Raw genomic sequence first — 21,122 nt, 5'->3', positions numbered from 1 at the left:
TTGACTCATCAGCAAGGGCAGAGCTGATTTTACCATTTCGTTAACAAATCACTTCTGAACAGTTTCCTCCCAGGTGCTTAAGAATGAAGAAGTGGCCGTCAGGACTGCACTGGCGATATTTTTCAAAATGTGGATCCCTGGTCATATTAAAATAAAAGATTTCCCCCCGTCAGGTTAGCAGAAATGTAAAATGGACACTGGAATTTAGATGTAGAATTTTGTGTCAGAACCACGTTTGATAGCCAATTACACACATCTGGCCCACAGTTAAGAATGTGAACTAACAGCATTAAGAGCCAGACATCCTGGGTTCAAATCCCAGCTCTGCCATATAAGGCTTGGCCTTTCTGTGCCTCAGTGGTCTCATCTGCAAAATCAGGATGATATCATCCTCCAAGGGCTACTGTGAGGATTAAATTTCTTTTTTTTTTTTTTGGCAGTTTTTACATTTATTTAAACAGAAAACGTGCACACGAGCTGTCTACTCATTTTCTTCACTGCGCAGCCTGGCATTGGGGTTGGTGACTCTGATGGCCAGTTGGGCAGCTCTTTCCACGATGGCTTTGCAGTTCTTGGAGGAAACATTGTGAGCAATCTCGGCACAGTAAGATCTGTTGCACATCAGCAGCACTTCCAGCTCCTTGACATTGTGGACCAGGAACTTCCAGAAGCCACTGGGCAGCATGTGCTTTTTTTTTTGGTTGCTCCCATAACCAATGTTGGGCATCAAGATCTGGTCCTTGAATCTTCTACGAACCCTGTTGTCAGTGCCTCTGGGTTTCCACCAGTTATGCTTAATTGTGACATATCGGTCTGACTGGTGCCAGATGAACCTCTTGGTTCTTTTTTTGACGATCTTGGCCTTCACAAGGGGTCCGAGGGCGGCCATGATGCCAAGGAGGAGATGGCTGCCACCTCCATAGGCAGCGCCCAGGAAGAGAGGATTAAATTGTTCATATGTTTAAAGTGCTTGGAACGGAACACACACACCCTGTGAAGTCATTACTATTATTATTACATTAACACTTCTCTTTTTGAAAAAGGACACTTTTTCTATTAGTTAAGACAAAACATGCCACATACTTGCAAATTACTAAAACAATTATTGAAATTAAAATTCTGTAGGAGAGTGACTTAAATTTTCTTTGTAATCAGAATGGATATGCCTCCAGCTCCATTCTTGAAGCAGGATGCATGCCAAGGTCAGAAGGAAAGTGACTTCCGCTTTCACAAACCTGTGAGAGAACGGGATCCGGGATGAGTCCCCCACTCACGGGCTCACCTTTCCCACCGTGTCAGGCAACACATCAAGGAGGCTCAAGTTCTTTCAATTCAAGGAATGCACATTTCATCGCTTGAAAGAGGACATTTTAAATGTTTCTTGAAAGGTTATACAGCATATTATGACAGACTTAGGACAACAAACAATGCTTCTGTTAACAGAGTTCTCTGGCAATGTTATTATGAGTCAACTGCTCAGTAAGAAGATGGTTAATACTGAGTGACAACTTGATTAGATTGAAGGATGCAAAGTATTGTTCCTGGGTGTGTCTGTGAGGGTATTGCCAAAGGAAATTAACATTTGGGTCAGTGGGCTGGGAGAGGCAGACCCACTCTCAACCTGGCGGGCACCATCTAATCAGCTGCCAGCGAGGAGGCAGGAGAAGATGGAAGAGCGGACTACTGAGTCTTGCAGCCTTCATCTTTCTCCCATGCTGGATGCTTCCTGCCCTCGAACATCAGACTCCAAGTTCTTCAGCTTTTGGACTCTTGGACTTACACCAGTGATTTTCCAGGGGCTCTCGAGCCTTTGGTCACACACTGAACGCTGCACTGTCAGCTTCCCTACTTTTGAGGTTTGGGGACTCAGAATGAACCGCCATTGGCTTGCTTGCTCCTCAACTTGCAGACAGCCTATCCTGGGATTTTACCTTGTGATCGTGTGAGTCAATACTCCTTAATAAACTCTCTTTTGTATATACATATGTCCTATTACTTCTGTTCCTCTAGAGAACCCTACTAAAAGGGATTAACATCAGAATTTTGAATCCACCTAAAAGCAAGTGAGGTTCCATGAAGCAAGCACAAGAATGCCCTCCAAAATGTACCTTAAGTTAAATGGAAAGTAAAAGAAGAGATCAGAATTTTTTTTATATTACTGGAATGTTGTTTCTTATAAAAGGCATACTTTAATTCAGTAAGTAATTTGAGAGGGTCTGAAGACTAAACTACAAGTTAAAAAACATTGCCGGCTGTGTGCGGTGGCTCACACCTGTAATCCCAGCACTTTGGGAGGCTGTGGCAGGCAGATCATGAGGTCAGGAGTTCCAGATCATCCTGGCTAACAAGGTGAAACCCCATCTCTACTAAAAATACAAAAAATTAGCCTGGCATAGTGGCACATGCCTGTAGTCCCAGCTAATCAGGAGACTGAGGCAAAAGAATCACTTGAACCCAGGAGATGGAGGTTGCAGTGAGCCGAGATCGCGCCACTGCACTCCAGCCTGGGTGACAGAGCGAGACTCCATCTCAAAACAAAACAAACAACAAAAAAAAACAAAACATTGCCAATGTTTCTATATTGTGGGAAAGTTATTTATTGAGAAACAATTTATTATTTTATTAGACCATGCAGATTATGGTGGTGTGATATTATACCTACAGAAATACAATATAGAATAATACTATAGTTTCTTTTAAAAGAGGCTTCTACATGTTGCAAAAATCTGATTTTTAATTTAATAGGACTTTAAGTAATCAAGAACATTTTATTAAGAAACACAGCAAGGATTAGCATTGTAAAAATTATCTGTTTGTTTTATTAATCATGGAGAAAAGTTGTCACAATACTTGCCCTTTATGATATTTCAATAAGAATTACCTGCCAGATAATATGGTGATATCTGTAGCAATAACAATCTCATTGACTTATGAGTTAAAAATTTACCTTATGCTGCAGATGGTTGGTTCTCATGCCCTGAGAAACACAAGATGCTCCATGGAAGTGCTGATGATTTTACCATCATAAAACCAGTTGTATTCACATGTCACATGCCCCGGAAGTCAAGCACGACCTACTTAAAACCTTAGCTCTGCAGTATAGAAGTCTCCTTTCTCTCTGAGCTAAGATCTTTTGGCAAAGAAGAGCTGTAAGTTTATTAGAATTTGCTCCCACAAGTTCCAGTGAGCAGAGTAGTAACTGAGAACTCAGGCTTTGTGGCCTTATAAATCTGAATCGACTAGCTGTGTATTCTTGGGAAAGTTACTTAACATCTCAGAGCCTCAATAGTCTCACTAAAAAAATGAGAATTTAAAAGTAGCATTGTCATAGGTAATGACGGCTATGTGGTGCCATCTGATTCTTGGCACAGGTCCTTCATGACATTGTAACTATTGTTTTAATTGCACCATGCATTAACAAATAAAATGTATGAATTAAATGAAGCTACCTTAACTAAAGCTGGTAATTAATGAAAAATGCTAATCATAACCAGAAAAAAAATTATTTTCTTCTTTTAAAATCAGGATCACTGATAAAAGTTTACCCATAATACAAATCTACCCAAAATACAAAATCTACCCAAAATGAGATTATCATCCACAATCTCATGTAAAAATATTTAGGCCGGCGTAGTGGCTCATGCCCGTAATCCCTGCACTTTGGGAGGCCAAGGCAGGTGGATCACCTGAGGTCAGGAGTTTGAAACCAGCCTGGCCAACATGTTGCAACCCCATCTCTACTGAAAATACAATAATTAGTCAGGTGTGGTGGCGGGTGCCTGTAATCCCAGCTACTCAGGAGGCTGACAAAGGAGAATCACTTGAACCCGGGAGGCACAGGTTGCAGTGAGCCAAGACCATGCCATTGCACTTCAGCCTGGGCGACAAGAGTGAAACTCCATCTCAAAATAAGTAAATACATAAAAATATTTAAAACACAGATTTTTTTAAAAAAGCATTTGGTAGCCTGATCAATAACTGGAGAGAGAAAAAGTAATGCTCCAAGAATAAACTATTATATTTTAATTCTCAAGTCATTTAAATTGATAATTTTATGGGTCCTTGCACATAAACAGCTGAAATGTTAAATCAATTCATTAAAGTGTGCATAAATTCACTAAATGTTCTTAATCATCATTAAGCCTTAAACAACCTGTGACATCAAAATGATTACAAAGAAACAGTCATAAATTACTTTGAGTTATCAACTGTATATTTAAATACTGGGATACTGGTAAGTTATTTGGTATTTTAGGGGATATTAAATATTCCATCTCTAATATAATTTATATTGTGTCATGCTTCCTGTAAGTTTTTAAACAGAAACTTTAAGAAAGTGATTATGCACTTAAAAAAAAAATCATATCAAGCAATATAAAATCTGAACACCAGATTGGTACAAAATGTGACTATCACATAAAAGTAACCTGGCATTGAAAATGAGAAGCTGTTACCCTGTGAAATTATAATGTAAAAACACACTAGATAAAATGCAGTATCTTGAGTATAATCTGTTATGAATTCTGAAATTGTGTACAAAATGTATATTGTGTGGATTTTAAGACCTCTCTCACATGTAGACTCTTGACATACCTGGCCTGTAAAAGATATACAGGCTGACAGACCTAGGAGAAAAATTGCTATGTTCTGAGCCCAGTGTGCCTCTTTGGTCCATAAGTATAATTTACAAGAACAATCATGATTCTTTGATTCCAAACTGCTGCCCCAATTATGAGCCAATTGCTCATACCTGTGGCACCAGTCACTCCATCAAACCTTCATTCTGGGCTGCACACTCCTGGAAGGAACCATAAAGGAGGTTTGAGGGCAAATATCCTTTGTGTTAGGATCTGGCTCATGTCCACATCCCCCTTGCTGGTACTATATTCAGTCCATGAAGACCTACTGGATTCTAGACCTTTGTAGTAGATCTAAAACTCCAGAATGAGTTACAGAATTTTACTTTGTGGTCCTTCTGTTTCTTAGCATTTTTGTCTTAATCAGTTGAGGCTGATGTAACAAATTACCATAAAGTGGGTGGCTTAAACAAGGAATATTTATTTCTCATAGTTCTGGTGGCTGGGAAGTCCAAGATCAAGGCATCATTATATTTGAGTTCCAGTAACTACTGACTGCAGACTGCTGATTTCTTGTTTTATTCCTACATGGTGGGAAAAGAGCAAGCTAGTTCTCTGGCCTCTTCTGTCAAAGTTGTAAAATTTCATATTCAGACATATAAAAGTTATAATGCTTATTTCAAATTGAGAATCAGTAGGGTGATAGGCATGTTAGCAAGAAACATAATTATCTCCATATATAAACTAATTTTAAATATTACAGTTTATTTTTCCAGGTACTAATTCCTTGGCTCTTATAAAATGTATACTTCAGAAGATCCCTTTCCTTGTTTCTGCTTTTTATTCCAATTTTATAACTTCTCATAAAAAATGAAATAAGATAAATTTAAATGCTGTGTAATTCATCTATCTGGAAAAGAACATCATTCTTCTGACAACACTGAACATGTAGATGAGGAATAACAGTGGAAAAAAGCTATCCTAGTGGGACCAAGTATCCCAGTGGTCACAGACTTAAGGGAAGGGATTCAGGATGTTAGGGATGTAGGGGAGGAAAAACACCATTCACTTCCACCATCTTTTTGTCCACAGTCAATTTTGTCTGAGAGTAGTGATCGCTATAGAGGTGAAGAGTTAAGAAATACAGAGATTCATCTTCATTTCTGACCATTTCACCTCCAAATATGCATTAAAAGCACTAGTGTAAACTAATTTTATTACTCTTATCCTCCTGCAAGCCTGGAGGACATTGCCTGTGTCTCCCCGCCACATTGATTTCTTTAACCAGTTTTTTATTCCATTGTTTCCACCCTGACATAACATAAAAGACAATATGGAACATACAAGTAACATTTATATCCTGGAAGGCTTTCTCTACCTCAGAGAGATGATAGATGTCTCCATGTATGAAGTTGATTCCTTCCAGAATGTTTTGAGCAGGGATACTTATGTCAAACAGAATCACATGGACTCCCCTATGATTCAGAAACAGCCTAGAAACCCAAACTATCTACCACTTCCTGTAATGACAACAATTTCTTTTTTAAAAAAATAATTTTGACTTTTATTTTGTATGCAGGGGATATACCTGCACGTTTTTTACACAGGTATGTGCTGTAATGCTGATGTTTAGGATATAGATTCCATCACTCAGGTAGTGAGCATATTACCTAACAGGTAGTTTTTCAACCCATCTCCCCTCCCACCCCTTCTAGTAGTTCACAGTGTCTAGTGTTACCATATTTATATCAACGTGTACTCAGTATTTAGCTTCCCCTTCCAAGTGAGAACAAGCTGTATTTGGTTTTCCATTCCTATATTATAATAATTTACTTAGGGTTATGGACCCCAGTTGTATCCATGATTCTGAAAAGGACATGAATTCATTCTTTCTTATGGCTCTGTAGTATTCTGTGGTGTATATGTACTACATTTTAAAAATTCAATCTACTGTTGATAAGTACCCAGGTTAATTCCATGTCTCTGCTATTGTGAATAACGCTGTTATGAACATACAAGTCTATGTGTCTTTTTGGTAGAATGATTTATTTTCCCTTGGGTATATGCCCAATAATGGGATTGGTAGGTTAAATGGTAGTTCTAAGTTCTTTGAGAAATCTTCAATTGCTTTCCACAATGACTGAACCAATTCACATTCCCCTCAACAGTTTATAAGCATTCCTTTTATCCACAGCCTCACCAGCATCTGTTGTTTTTTGACCTTTTCATAATAGCCATTCTGACTGGAGTGAGATGGTATCTTACTGTGGTTCTGATTTGCATTGCTCTGATGATTAGTGATGTTGGACATTTTTTCATACATTTGTTGGCCGCTTATATATGTCTTCTTTTGAGAAGTATCTGTTCATGTCCTTTGCCCATTTTTTAATGAGGTTATTTGTTTGTTTTTTCTTGATTTAAGTTCCTCATAGGTTCTGGATATTAAACCTTTGTTGGATTCATAGTTTGCAGATATTTTCTCCTATTATGTAGGTTGTCTGTTTACTCTACTGACAGTTTCTTTTGATGAGCAGAAGCTTTTTAATCTAATTAGGTCCCACTTGTCAGTTTTTGGTTTTGTTGCAACTGCTTTTGGGGACTTAGCCAAAAATTCTTTGCCAAGGCTCATGTCCAGAATACTATTTTTCCTAGGTTTTCTTCCAGGATTCTTATAGTTTGAGGTTGTAAATTTAAATCTTGAATTCATGTTGAGTTAATTTTTGTATATGATGAAAGGTAGGGGTCCAGTTTCATTCTTCTGCATATGGTTAGCTAGTTATTCCAGCACTACTTATTGAATAGGGTGTCCTTTTCCCATTTTTTGTGGGCTTTGTCAAAGAGCAGATGGCTATAGGTATAGAACCACTTCTGGATTATCTATTCTGTTCCATTCATCTGTCTTTTTGGTATCAGTACCAAGCTGTTTTGCTTACTGTAGCCTTATAGTATAGTTTGAAGTTGGGTAGTGTGATGCCTCCAGGCTTGTTCTTTTTGCTTAGGATTGCTTTAGCTATTCGGACTTTTTTTTGGTTCTATATGAATTTCAGAATAGTTTTTTTCTAGTTCTGTGAAAACTGACATTGATGGTTATAACATTAAATCTTTAAACTGCTTTGGGCAGCATGGCCATTTTAACAATATGGATTCTTCCAATCCATCAGCATGGAATTTTTAAAAAATTTATTTATTTGTGTCATCTGTGATTTCTTTCAGCAGTGATTGGCAGTTCTCCTTGTAGCGATCTTTTTTTTCACATTATGGAATCTTTATTTTTCACGTGATTTCTGTACATAAGGAGTATGAGAGTAACCCTTTCACAAATAAAACTAATTTACTAGAATAAACAATGACAAAACTGAACTGGCATTTGATGTGAATCCATAGGATTTTAAGCTTCAAATCCAGCCAAGAAGTTTGTTACAATCTCTTTCAGCTTTGCATCTGATTCTTCTGAGATCTTTCTATCAGCCCTGATAGTGCCCAACAGGGCTTGGTGCTGGCTGACAACATGAGACAAGAAAGCATTCTCAAATTTTGTAATCTTGCTGGGCTCCAGTTTCTCAAGATAGCCCCTTACATTCACATGGATAACTGCTACTTGTTCTTCAATAGCCATGGGAGTATACTGTCTTTGCTTCAGCAACTCAGTTGGACACACACCACAACTCAAAAGTTGTTGAGTGGCAGCATCGAGGTCAGAACTGAACTGGGCAAAAGCAGTGACCTCACAATATTGGGCCAATTCCAGCTTCAGGGTACCTGCCACCTGCTTCATAGCCCTGGTTTGGGCAGCAGATCCGACACGAGACACAGACAGACCGACATTAATGGCAGGGTGGATACCTTTGTAGAACAATTCTGCTTCCAAGAAAATCTGTCTGTTAGTGACAGAAATGACATTCCTTGGAATGTAAGCAGACACATCACCGGCCTGTGTTTCTATGACTGACAAAGCAGTCAAGGAGCCACCACCAAAAGCATTGTTCATCTTGGCTGCTCTCTCCAGCAATCGGGAGTGTAGGTAGAACACATCACCAGGATAGGCCTCATGACCAGGGGGTTGGCAGAGCAACAGAAACATCTGATGGTAAGCAACAGCCTGGTTGGATAAGTCATCATAGATAATCAAAGCATATTTGCCATTGTCTCTAAAATACTCTCCCATGGAACAGCCAGCGTAAGGACCCAGTTACTGAAGTGGGGCAGCATCCGAGGCCATAGCTGACACCACAATGGTGTATTTCATGGCATCTGCATCTGTAAGTCTCTTCACCAACTGGGCAACAGTGGATCTCTTTTGACCAATAGCAACATAGATACAGTACAGCTTCTTCTTTTCATCAGATCCATCATTGAAACGTTTCTGGTTAATGATTGTGTCAACAGAAATTGAGATTTTCCCAGTCTGTCCATTACCAATAATCAGCTCATGCTGATCATGACCGATTGGCACCAAGCTATTCACAGCCTTAATGCCAGTCTGCATTGGTTCCCGCACTGAAATTCAAGGAGTGATTCCAGGGGCTTTCAGACCAACTCGCCTATGGGTCTTGGAACCAAATGGACCCTTTCCATCAATGGCATTACCAAGGGCATCAACTACATGACCCAACAGCTCCTCACCAACTGGAACATCCACAATGGCTCCTGTCCTCTTCACTGTATCTCCTTCCTTAATTAGTTTATCATTTCCAAACACGACAACACCAACGTTGTCAGGTTTGTAGAGATCTTTAACCTTCCTGATTAGCTGTATTCCTAGATATTTCATTTTTGTGTGTGGCTACTGTAAATGGGATTGTGTTCTTGATTTGGCTCTCAGCTTGAACATTATTGGTGTATATGTAACCAGCTCAAATCCAGCTGCTCTCCTCTCAGAAGTCAAAGCATGAGAACTGAGGTGTGGTGAAAGGAAAGCAACTTTTGTTGGTCAAATGCTAGCAGATGGGAGAATGTCTGGGCATAAGCCTTAAAAGAGCCATCTCAGCCTTCTGGGCTGAGTGAAGGGATTTAAGAAGGAAAAAGGTATGGGGATATGAACATGAGTAGTGAAAAGGGAGTGCATAGCTGCATGTCTTGTTTCCATAGTTATCTCAAGTCATCGCCCATCTAGAGATCTGATTTGCATCATCCTGACTTGGGCATAACTCCCCTTGAGTGGGAAGATCTGTGGCTGGGTCTCTCTGCCTGATTTGCTTCAAAATTGGCTCCTGGAATTTCTAAGCAAGCACATAGTTAGATGGGCAAGCACTGTGCACAGATATATCTGTTGGGAAAGGGCGTAACGAATCTTACACCACAGGGCTACATTCTGAGATTAGGAAGGAGAGGAAAAAAATAGTTTAAAAATGTATTTAGAGGCTGAGGTACTCAGTTATATATATAAATGCTATTGATTTTTGTACATCATTTTTGTATTCTGAAACACTCCTGAAGTCATTTAGCAGTTTGATGGGCCTTTTGGCAGAGTCTTTAGGGTTTTCTAGATATAGAATCATATTATCAGTGGCCAAGCATGGTGGCTTACACCTGTAATCTCAGCACTTTGGTAGGCCAAGGCGGGCAGATCACTTGAGGTCAGGAGTTCAAGACCAGCCTGGCCAATGTGGTGAAACCCCATCTCTACTAAAAAATACAAAAATTAGCTAGGCATGGTGGTGAATGCTTGTAATCCTAGCTACTCTGGAGGCTGAGGTAGGTGAATCACTTGAACCCAGGAGGCAGAGGCTACAGTGAGGTGAAATGGTGCCAGTGTACTCCAGCCTGGGCAACAGAGGGAGACTCAGTTTCAAAAAAAAAAGATAAAATCATACTGTCAGTGAAGAGAGACAATTTGACCTCTTCTTTTACTATGTGGCGTCTTTTCTGTTTGTTTGTTTTTTGTTTTTGTATTTTTAGTAGAGACAGGGTTTCACCGTGTTAGCCAGGGTGGTCTCGATCTCCTGACCTCATGATCTGCCCGCCTTGGCCTTTCAAAGTGTTGGGATTATAGGCATGAGCCACCATGCCCAGCCACGGATGTCTTTTATTTCTTCCTCTTGCCTAATTGCTCTGACTAGGATTGCTAGTACTACATTGAACAATAGCAGTGAGAGTAGGCATCATTGTCTTGTTTTTGTTCTTAGGGGGAATGCTTCTGGCTTTTGCCCAGTCAGTATGATGGGTTTGGTATAGATGGCTCTTATTATTTTGAGGTATGTACCTTAGATGCCTAGTTTGTTGAGGGCTTTTATCATGAAGGGATGTTGGATTTTGTTGAAAGCTTTTTTTGCATCTACTGAGATGATCATATGGTTTTGCTTTTAATTCTGTTACTGTGGTGGATCACATTTATTGACTGCATATGTTCAACCAGCCTTGCATCCCAGGAGTAAAGCCTGCCTTATTGTGGTAAATTAACTTTTTGATGTGCTGCTGGATTCAGTTTGCTAGTATTGGGTTGAGAATTTTTGCACCTATGTTCATTAGGTATATTGGCCTGAAGTTTTCTTTTTTTGTTGTGTCTCTGCCAGATTTTGGTATCAGACTGATTCTGGCTTTGTAGGATAAGTTAGAGAGGTACCCTTCCTTTTCAATTTTTTTGAATAGTTTCAGTATGATTGGTATTCTTTTTTTGTCTGAGTTCTTCTTTTTATTTCTGAGAGAATTTGTCTGTGAATCCATCTGGTCCAGGGCTTTTTTTTTCTTTTTCTTTTTTTTTCTTTTATGGTTGGCAGTTTCTTTAATACTGATACAATTTTGGAACTTATTGGTCTGTTCAAGTTTTCAGTTTCTTTCTGGTTCAATATTGGGAGTTTGTGTGTTTCCAGGAATTTATCCATTTTCTCTAGGTTTTCTTAATTTGTGTACATAAAGCTCTTCATAACAGTCTCTGAGGATCTTTTGTGTTTTTGTGGGACCAGTTGCAATGTCTTCTTTGTCATTTCTGATTATATTTATTTAGATCTTCTCTTTTTTTCTTGATTAATATAGCTAGTGGTCTATTGATCTTGTTTATTCGTTTTGTTTTTGTTTTGTTTTTGAGATGGAGTCTCCCTCTGTCACCCAGGCTAGAGTGCAGTGGCGTGATCTCGGCTCACTGCAAGCTCCGCCTCCTGGGTTCATGCCATTCTTCTGCCTCAGCCTCCCGAGTAGCTGGGACTACAGGCGCCCACCACCACGCCCGGCAAATTTTTTTTTTGTATTTTTAGTAGAGAAGGGGTTTCACCGTGTTAGCCAGGATGGTCTCAATCTCCTAACCTTGTGATCCTCCCGCCTTGGCCTCCCAAAGTGCTGGGATTACAGGCGTGAGCCACTGCACCTTGCCAATATTGTTTATTCTTTTGAAGAAAAAACTCTTTGCTTCATTGGTCTTTTGTATGGATTTTTGTGTCTAAATTTCATTCAGTTCTCTAATTTTAGATATTTATTATCTTCTGCTTGCTTTGGGGTTGGCTTGTTTTTTTTCTAGTTCCTCTAGATGCAAAGGTACATTGTTAATTTGAGACCTTTCTAATTTCTTGCTGAAGGTGCTTAGTGCTAGAAACTTGCCTCTTAATACTGCTCTAGCTGTGTCCCAGAGATTCTGGTAAGCTGTGTCCCTATTTTCATTTATTTCAAGGAATTTTTTATTTCTTCCTTCATTTTATTGTTCACTGAGGCATTATTCTGGAGTAAGTTGTTCAATTTCCATGTATTTGTGTAGTTTTTGGGGGGCTAGGACTGATTTCAGCTTCATCCTCCAGACCCTTGAGATTGGGTCCTAGCTGTTCTGGGGGATCCAAAGTGCTCCCGGGCCACCAGGAAGGTACTCAGGCAAAGCAAAGCACCCAGGCTTAGCAGCAGAGGCTACTCTGTGCACACCTCCTACAGGGTGGCCAGGCAGGGGTCCTGCTGGTGGGCAGGAGGGTCTACAAAAAAAAGTTTCCCAGTCCCACAAGGAAGCCAGCCACACTCGCTCCTGGGCCAGCAATCAGCTGAGGCTAGAGTTGCTTATACAGAGATGGGGAGCCGTACGGGATGGGTGTCTAGGCCATGCTCTACCACAGCTGCCACATGTACAAAAGCTCCTGGACTCCGTGCCAGTGAAGCCCTGTCTCTGCCTACTCTCTTTGAAGATCCCCCTGGCAGCTCATATGTCCATGGAGAATGTGAAGTTCTATGTACCTAGGATCCCAGAGGTCCACAGTGAGAGTGGCCTGTCCCTCCATCCCTTCACTTATCCCTTCCCCAGGAGACATTCAGGTCTGGGAACTAGCCCTGTCACGCAAGTATCCTGTGCAGGGTTCCCAGCTTCCTCCCTCTTCAGCCTTGTTGTCTGCATCACCTCTTTAATGACTCTCAGTATTTTCTCTCGGAAGATGGGCTCAAAATATGTTGGTGTACTCAATATTTTGGTCTCTCTCAGTGGGAGCAGAGCTTCCTGGTTGTGTCTAGTTGGCCATCTTGTCATAGTAACAGTTTCTTTTGGAGATTTTTTTGGAATCCATTTGTGGCAGTTGAAAGATAAGTAGACAGTGGTGGCAGATGACAACTGAGTCCACAGACTGCATGAGGAAGAGTAGCCTGTGACAGAGAGCTCACTTGAGAAATGGCTGAAAACTTCCCAAATCTGAAAAAGGAAACTGACAACCAAATTTCAGAAGCTTGAAGGACTCTATCTAAGATGAACCTAAAGATCCAACACCATGACACATTATAATCAGTCAAAAGTCAAAGACAGAGAATCTTGAAAGCAGCAAGAGAAAAGTGACTTATATACAAGAGAACTCTCGTAAGATTATCAGCAAACTCATCAGCAGGAACATTCCAGACTGAAAGGGAATGGGGTAGTATATTCAAAGGGCTGAAAGAGAAAGAAAATTGCCAACTAAGAATACAGAGCAAATCTGCCCTTCAAAAATGAAGGAGAAATAAAGACCTTCCCAGATAAACAAAAGCTGAAGAAGTTCATCACCATTAACCTGCCTTGCTAGAATTACTAATAGTAGTACTTCAAGTTGAAATAAAAGAAAGCTAGATACCAACTTGAAAGCATACAGAAGTATAAGGTTCTGGTAAAGGTAAACATATAGTCAAATGCAGAATCTAGGCCGGGCGTGGTGGCTCATGCCTGTAATCCCACACTTTGGGAGGCCAAGGCAGGCAGATCATGAGGTCAGGAGATCGAGACCACTCTGGCTAACATGGTGAAACCCCGTCTTTAGTAAAAATACAAAAAAAAAAAAAAAGTAGCAGGGCATAGTGGCGGGTTCCTGTAGTCCCAGCTACTCAGGAGGCTGAGACAGGAGAATGGCGTGAACCCAGGAGGCAGAGTTTGCAGTGAGCTGAGATTGCACCACTGCACGCCAGCCTGAGCGACAGAGTGAGACTCTGTCAAAAAAAAAAAAAAAAGCAGAATCTTGTCATACTACAATAGTGGTCCATAAATCACTTTTAAATCAGGTATAAATAAAAGCATAAAATAACCATAATTATTAAATTATATTAATGGATACAAAATATTAAAAGTATAATTTGTGACATTGATAATGTAAAGTGAATTGGAGGTAAAAGAGTAGAGGTTTTGTATGCAATTGAATTCAATTTTTAGTTTAAATAAATAGTTATAGCTATAAAGTGTTTTATACAGAGAAAATTGCTATAGAAGACATACCAAAGAAAATAAGAAAGGCCTCAAAGCATACCACTACAAAAAAAAAAAAAAAATCAATGAAACACAAAAGGCAGCAAGAGAGGAAAAGAGGGACAAACAACCCTAAGACATATTGAAAACAATTAACAAAATTGCAACAGTAAGCCCTTCCTTATCAATAATTACTTTAAGTGTGAATGGATTAAACTATGCAATCAAAAGACAGAGTGGCAGAATCAATGTTTTAAAAATCCAAATGCATGCTACCTACAAGAGATTCACTTAGCTTTGAAAACACATAGGCTGAAAATGAAGGAATAGAAAAATATATACCATGCAAGAGGTAACCAAAATAGCAAGGGTGCCCATACATATATCAGACAAAATAGACATTAAGTTAAAAACTATCACAAGAGAAAAACAATACACATCATATTGATAAAGTGTCAATTCACAATACAACATTTATAAATATATATGCATCAAACAGCAGAGCAGCCAAATACGTGAAGCAAACATTGATAGCACTAGAGGAAGAATTAGATTAAAAAAAAATAGGAGGAGAATACAATACTCTTCTTTCAATAATAAATAGATCAACCAGAAAGAAAAACAAAAAGGAAATAAAGGACTTGAACAATACTATAAGCAAATTGAATCTAATAGATATATAAAGATTATTCCACCCAATGTTAGTATACACATTCTTCTCAGCTGCACATAAAACAGTCTCCAAGACAGAGCACATATTAGGACGCAAAACAAGTTTTAACAATTAAAAAAAAAAAAAAAATGAAAGAATACCAACCATATTTTCTAATCACCATGAAACTAGAAATCTGGACTAGAAAACTCTGAACTGGAAAATTCTCAAAGATGTGGAAATTAAGCAATATACTCTTGAACAACTTGATGAGTCAAGAAATCACTATTTAACAGTATTTTAAAGCAAATGAAAATGAAAACACAATACACCAAAACTGTGGCAGTAAATGTTTATATTTTTAAAAGAAGAAAGATCCAAAATCAATAATTGCAGGTAATTTTGTGTCTCAAAGAACTAGAAAAAGAATAATAAACTAAATCCAAAGTTAGTGAAAGGAAGGTCCTAGATTACAGTCAGCAAAAGGAAGGTCACAGACTACCGAAAACATAAATGAAATAGAGAATAAATCAAAACAATAGAAAAATCAATGAGTTTCTTTCTTAAAAAAATAAAAAATTTAACAAACTCTTTCAATAATTAAGAAAATAGAAGTCTAAAGTAACACAAATCAGAAATGAGACATTAAAAATGAGGACACAGAAGTAAAAAGATTACAAGAGACTACTATGAACAATTATACTCCAGAACATTGGATAACTTAGAAGAAATAAATTCTTAGAAATATACTACCTACCAAGACTGAATTGTGAAGAAATTAAAATCTGAACACATCTACAACTGAGGAGATTGAATTAGTAATCAAAAATCTCCCAATGAAGAAAAGCCCCAGGAACAGATGATTTCACTGATGAGTTTTACCAAACATTTAAAGAATAATTAGCATCACTCCTTCTTAAACTCTTCTGAATATTTTCAAAAGAAAAAATACTTTCAAACTCATTTTATGAGGCCGGTATTACCTTAATACCAATGCTAAGGACACCACGAAAAAACTACACACCAATAATCTTGCTAAATATTGATGCAAAAATCCTCAACAAAATACCATAAACTTAATTCAGCAGTGCAGTATGACCAAGTGTTATTTATTCCTGGAATGCAAGGATGGTTCAACATACAAAAATTAGTCAGTGCAATACACTATATTAGCTGAAAGAAAGGTAAAAAAAATCACATGGTCATCTCAATTAGTGCAATAATAAGCATTTAATAAAATTCAGCACCCTTTCATGATAAAAAACATTCAATAATATAGAAATAAAAGAAAATTACATCAACATATTAAAAGCCCTATAGGTAACGTCCATAGCTAGCATCATACTCAAGCTTTCCCTCTACAAATAGAAACAAGGCAAGCATGCCCAGTCTTGCCACTTCTATTCAACACAGTACTGGAAGTTCTAGTCAGAGCAATTAGACAAGAAAAAGGAGTAAAAAGCATTCAAGTTTGAAAAGAAGAAATAAAATTATCTCTGTTTGCAGATGATATAATCCTATATGTAGAAAACCTGAAGGATTTTACACACACACACACACACACACACACACAGACAACTGTTACAACTAATAAACTAATTCAGTAAAGTTGCAGGAAACAAAATCAACATACAAAAATCAGTTGCATTTCTAGACACTAAGAATAAATAATCAGAAAAGGAAATGTTTTTAAATCCCCTTTACAACAGCATCAAAAAGAATAAAATACTTAGGAATAAACCTAACCAAAGATGCAAAAGACCTGTATACTGAATGCTCTTAATATTGCTGAAAGTAATTAATGAAGACACTAATAAATATAAAGACATCCTATGTTCCTGGATTGGAAAAGAATATGGTTACAGTGCTCATACTACCCTCCAAATCTACAGATTCGGTGCAGTCCGTATAAAAATCTTATTTTTTTTTTTTTTGCAGATAATTAAATAATTTGAGATAAAAAATCTCATTTTTTTGCAGAAATAGAAAAAAATTCCAAACTTCATTAAGAATCTCAAGTATTCCAAATAGTCAAGACAATTATGAGAAAGAAAAACAAAGCTAGAGGTCTCACACTTCTCAAGTTCAAAAAACAGTGTAAAGCTACAATGATCAAAACAGCATAATACTGGAATAAAGACACACGTGTAGACCAGTGGGCCAGGATACAGAGCCCAGAAATAAACTCCCACATATATGGTCAAATAATCTTCCATAAAGGCATCAAGACTATACAATGAGGAAAAGATAGTGTCTTCAACAAATGTTGCTGAGAAAACTTGATATTCACATGTAAAATAATGAAGTTAGACCCTTACCTTCCTGTACCTATACACAAAAATCATTTCAGAATGAATTAACAGCTAGGTACAGTGGCTCATGCCTGTAATCCCACCACTTTGGGAGGCTGAGGCGGGAGGATAGCTCGAGCCCTGGGCAATGCTGAGGACCCCTGTCTCTACAAAAAATGAAAAAAATTTCCTGGGTGTGGTGGCGCGCACCCTGTAGTGCCACCTACTGGGAGAGGTGGGGGGTGAGGCGGGAGGATTGCTTGAGCCCAGAAGGTTGAGGCTGCAGTGAGCTGTGATGATGCCACTGCACTCCAGCCTGGTTGTCAGAGAGAGACCCTGCCTCAAAACAACAAACAAGTCAAAATGGATTAATGACCTAAATGTAAGACCTAAAATTATAAAACTGTAATTTATAAAAGTATAATTATAAAACTAAAATTTATAAAATTATAAAATTATCTAGTAAGATAAAAATATAGGGAAAAGCTTCATGTTATTGGATTTGGCAATGATTTCTTGGATATGACACCACAAGCAGAGGAAATAAAAGCAAAAATATACAAATGGAATTAAATCAAACTTCACATCTTCTGCACAGAAAGGAAATAATGAAGAGAGTGAAAAGGCAACCTACAGAATGGAAGAAAATATTTGCAAACCATGTATCTGATAAGGGTTAATATCCAATCATATAAAGAATTCCTACAACTCAACAACATCAAAACTAGACAGAAAAAAAAAAAAAACCCTATTAACAGGACTTGAATAGACATTTCTTTAAGGATGACATCAATATGGCCAACATATGAAAATATGTTCACTATCACTAATCCGAGAAATGCAAATCAAACCACAGTGAGATGTCCCCTCACATCTCTTAGCGAGATCACTATCAAAAAACAAAAGAGAAACAGAAACTAAGAAATACTGGCAAGGATATAGAGAAATTGAAACCCTTGTGCACTGTTGGCGGCAATGTAAAATGGTGTAGCCACTATGGAAAACAGAAGTTCTTCCAAAAATTTAAAACAGAACCACCATATAGTCCAGCAATCCCACTTCTGAATATATACAAAAAAAATTTTAAGTAGGATTTTGAAAAGATATTTGCACATTCATCTTTATTGCAGTATTATTCATAATAGCCAAGAGTTGGAAGAACACTAATATCTCCTGACAAATTAGCATATAAACACGTATTTATACATTAATGTATAAATCATGTATTCACTGGAATATTATTCAGCCTAAAGAAAGAAGAAAATCTTATCGTATGCTACAACATGGATAAGCCTTGAGCACATTGTGCTACATGAAATATGTTAGTCATAAAAGGAATAATGCTGCCTGATTCCCTGTATATACGTTGTCTAAAGTAATCAAATTCACAGAAACAGAGAGTAGAATGTGAGCACCGGAGCTGGGGAGAGGGGGCAACGGGGAGTTTTTCCACGGGTATAGAGTTTCCATTGGGAGTTTTTCCACAGGTGTAGAGTTTCCATTGGGAGTTTTTCCACGGGTGTAGAGTTTCCATTGGGAGTTTTTCCATGGGTATAGAGTTTCCGTTGGGAGTTTTTCCACGGGTATAGAGTTTCCATTGGGAGTTTTTCCACGGGTGTAGAGTTTCCATTGGGAGTTTTTCCACGGGTATAGAGTTTCCATTTTGCAAGATGGAAAAGTTACAGAGACCTATTGCACAACAACTTGCATACAGTTAACAGTACTGTACTGTACACTTGAAAGTGGTTAAAATGTTAAATCTTGTTATTTTTTTCTTTACTCACAAAAAAAGGAAAGAGGAGCTGATACATGCCACAACATGGAGAACCCTGAAAACATTGTTAACTGAAAGAAGTCAGTAACGAAAGACCACATGTTACTGACTCCACTCATATGAAATGTCCACAATAGGACAACCTACTGGGAGAAAGTAGCCTAGCTACTGCTTAGGAAGACCAGAAGTAATAGCTGAAGCATGTGGCTTTTTTTTCTTTTTTCTTTTTCCTAAGACGGAGTCTTTCCCTGTAACCAGGCTGGAGTACACAGTTCAAGCAATTCTCCTACCTCAGCCTCCCGAGTAACTGGGACTACAGGCACGTGCCACAACGCCTGGCTAATTTTTGTATTTTTAGTGGAGATGGGGTTTCACCATATTGGCCAGGCTGGTCTCGAACATCTCAGGTGATCCGCCCACCTCGGCCTCCCAAACTGCTGGGATTACAGGTGTGAGCCACTGCGCCCGGCCATGGCTTTTATTTCTGAGGTGATAAAAATGTTCAAAAGTTGACTGTGGTGATGGTTGCACGTATCTCTAAAACACTAAAAACTATTGAATTGTTAATTTTATATGAGTGAATTGTATGGTGCATGAGTCATACCTCAATGAAGCTACATAGAAAGTAAGTTCTATTGTCTTCTCTTTCCCCTGGCAAAATACCTCAGCTTAGGGCAAGCCTGAACAGAAACCTGAAATAGGGAGTCATCTCAACTTCACTTGTAGTCCATCTAATCATCTATCCACCACAGTTCTCTGATATCTTTAAAACGACTACATTTCCAATTTCTTTACTTTTGGAACGACTTGTTCCAGTGGGAGTGATGCAGTGCCACTGCCTCCTATATTCTATCTAGAATCAGAACTTCAGCTCCAATCCCTTTGGCCTGATTCCTGCTCCTCAAATACCCCAAAGCCTTTCCCACTTCACCGTACTTACCATTTCCTCCTCTTGAAATGGTTTTCTTTCAAGTAGCCGCTAGGGCTTTTCTCATTACATCCATTTCTTCAGGGTTAATGCCACCAAAAAGCCTTCCTTCCCAGACTGCCTTGAGTAGTTGGCCCACTTTTACCTTCTATCCCTCTCTTAACTCCCTTCCCTGCTTTATTTTCTTCATGGCACTTGTCACTGTCTGACACCATATATAGTATATATGTTTAATGACTATCTCCCTGGCTACAATGTAAGTCCCAGGGGCTAGAGAGTTTGTCTTTCCTGCTCTTCACTGAATTCCCAACCCAAGCAGTGGAACTCGTGTATAGTCCATTCCCAGTGAATACTGAGTGAAAGAATACACTCCACTTTCAATGGGTCGTCCTGGTTACAACTTCTTGTATTATTCAGTCTGTGCAATTTTCTGTATTGCTGGGTACTGGGTTGTCAGGCACGCTGTGATAGGTGTCAGGACTAAAACAACGAACGTGCACAGCCTCTGTCCATAGGAACTTACTTATTGGGGATTCACACAAATAAAATATGTACTTGGATTTGAGGGAGTAAATGATGTCATTCATGGAACCTACAAACTTTAAGGAGAGAAGAACGAACCTGGAGGAGCATCGCATGTCATGACAGGCCGAGTAACTGACCATAGAGGTGAGTGGGAAAAGACCAGGAGCCTCGGGTGGGCCAGAGGCAGGGTACATGGTTTATAGAAAGAAATGCCTGGCCAGGCATAGTGGCTCATGCCTGTAATCCCAGTACATTGGGAGGCTGAGGCAGGTAGATCGTCTGAAGTCAGGGGTTCGAGACCAGCCTGGCCAACATGGTGAAACCCCGTCTCTGCTAATAATACAAAAATTAGCCAGGCGTGGTGGCAGGCACCTGTAATCCCAGCTACTCGGGAGGGCGAGGCAGGAGAATAGCTTTAACCCGGGAGGCAGAGGTTGCAGTGATCTGAGATTGCACGATGGCACTCCAGCCTGGGCAACAAGAGCGAAACTCCGTCTCCCCCAACCCACAAAAAAAAGAAATACCTGTTGGCCGGGCGCAGTGACTCACGCCTGTAATGCCAGCACTTTGGGAGGCCGAGGTGGGCAGATCATGCGGTCAGGAGATCGAGACCATCCTGGCTAACACAGTGAAACCCCGTCTCTACTAAAAATACAAAACACTAGCCGGACGTGGTGGCGGGCACCTGTAGTCCCAGCTACTCGGGAGGCTGAGGCAGGAGAATGGTGTGAACTTGGGAGGTGGAGCTTGCAGTGACCCAAGGTCGCGCCA

At 39.1% G+C, this 21,122-nt stretch overlaps 1 protein-coding gene and 1 pseudogene across 2 annotated transcripts in view; both read right to left on the bottom strand.

The window, feature by feature from the left end:
* Positions 1–417: 417 nt before the first annotated feature.
* On the bottom strand, positions 418–934 carry LOC105532780 (annotated as a pseudogene). Its single transcript, XR_001005045.1, has one exon. The product of XR_001005045.1 is annotated as a 60S ribosomal protein L32 pseudogene (transcript).
* A 6,886-nt stretch (positions 935–7,820) lies between these two features.
* Positions 7,821–21,122, bottom strand: part of LOC105532785 (ATP synthase subunit alpha, mitochondrial-like) — a 75,611-nt gene continuing 62,309 nt past the window's right edge. Inside the window, 1 exon segment of the mRNA XM_011971066.1 lies at positions 7,821–9,319. Coding sequence (XP_011826456.1) covers positions 7,966–9,319 — 1,354 coding nt within the window. The 3' untranslated portion in view covers positions 7,821–7,965.

Source organism: Mandrillus leucophaeus, unplaced genomic scaffold, assembly GCF_000951045.1.
Source record: "Mandrillus leucophaeus isolate KB7577 unplaced genomic scaffold, Mleu.le_1.0 Scaffold984, whole genome shotgun sequence".
NCBI lineage: Eukaryota > Metazoa > Chordata > Mammalia > Primates > Cercopithecidae > Mandrillus > Mandrillus leucophaeus.
This window is presented reverse-complemented; position numbering and strand designations above follow the sequence as displayed.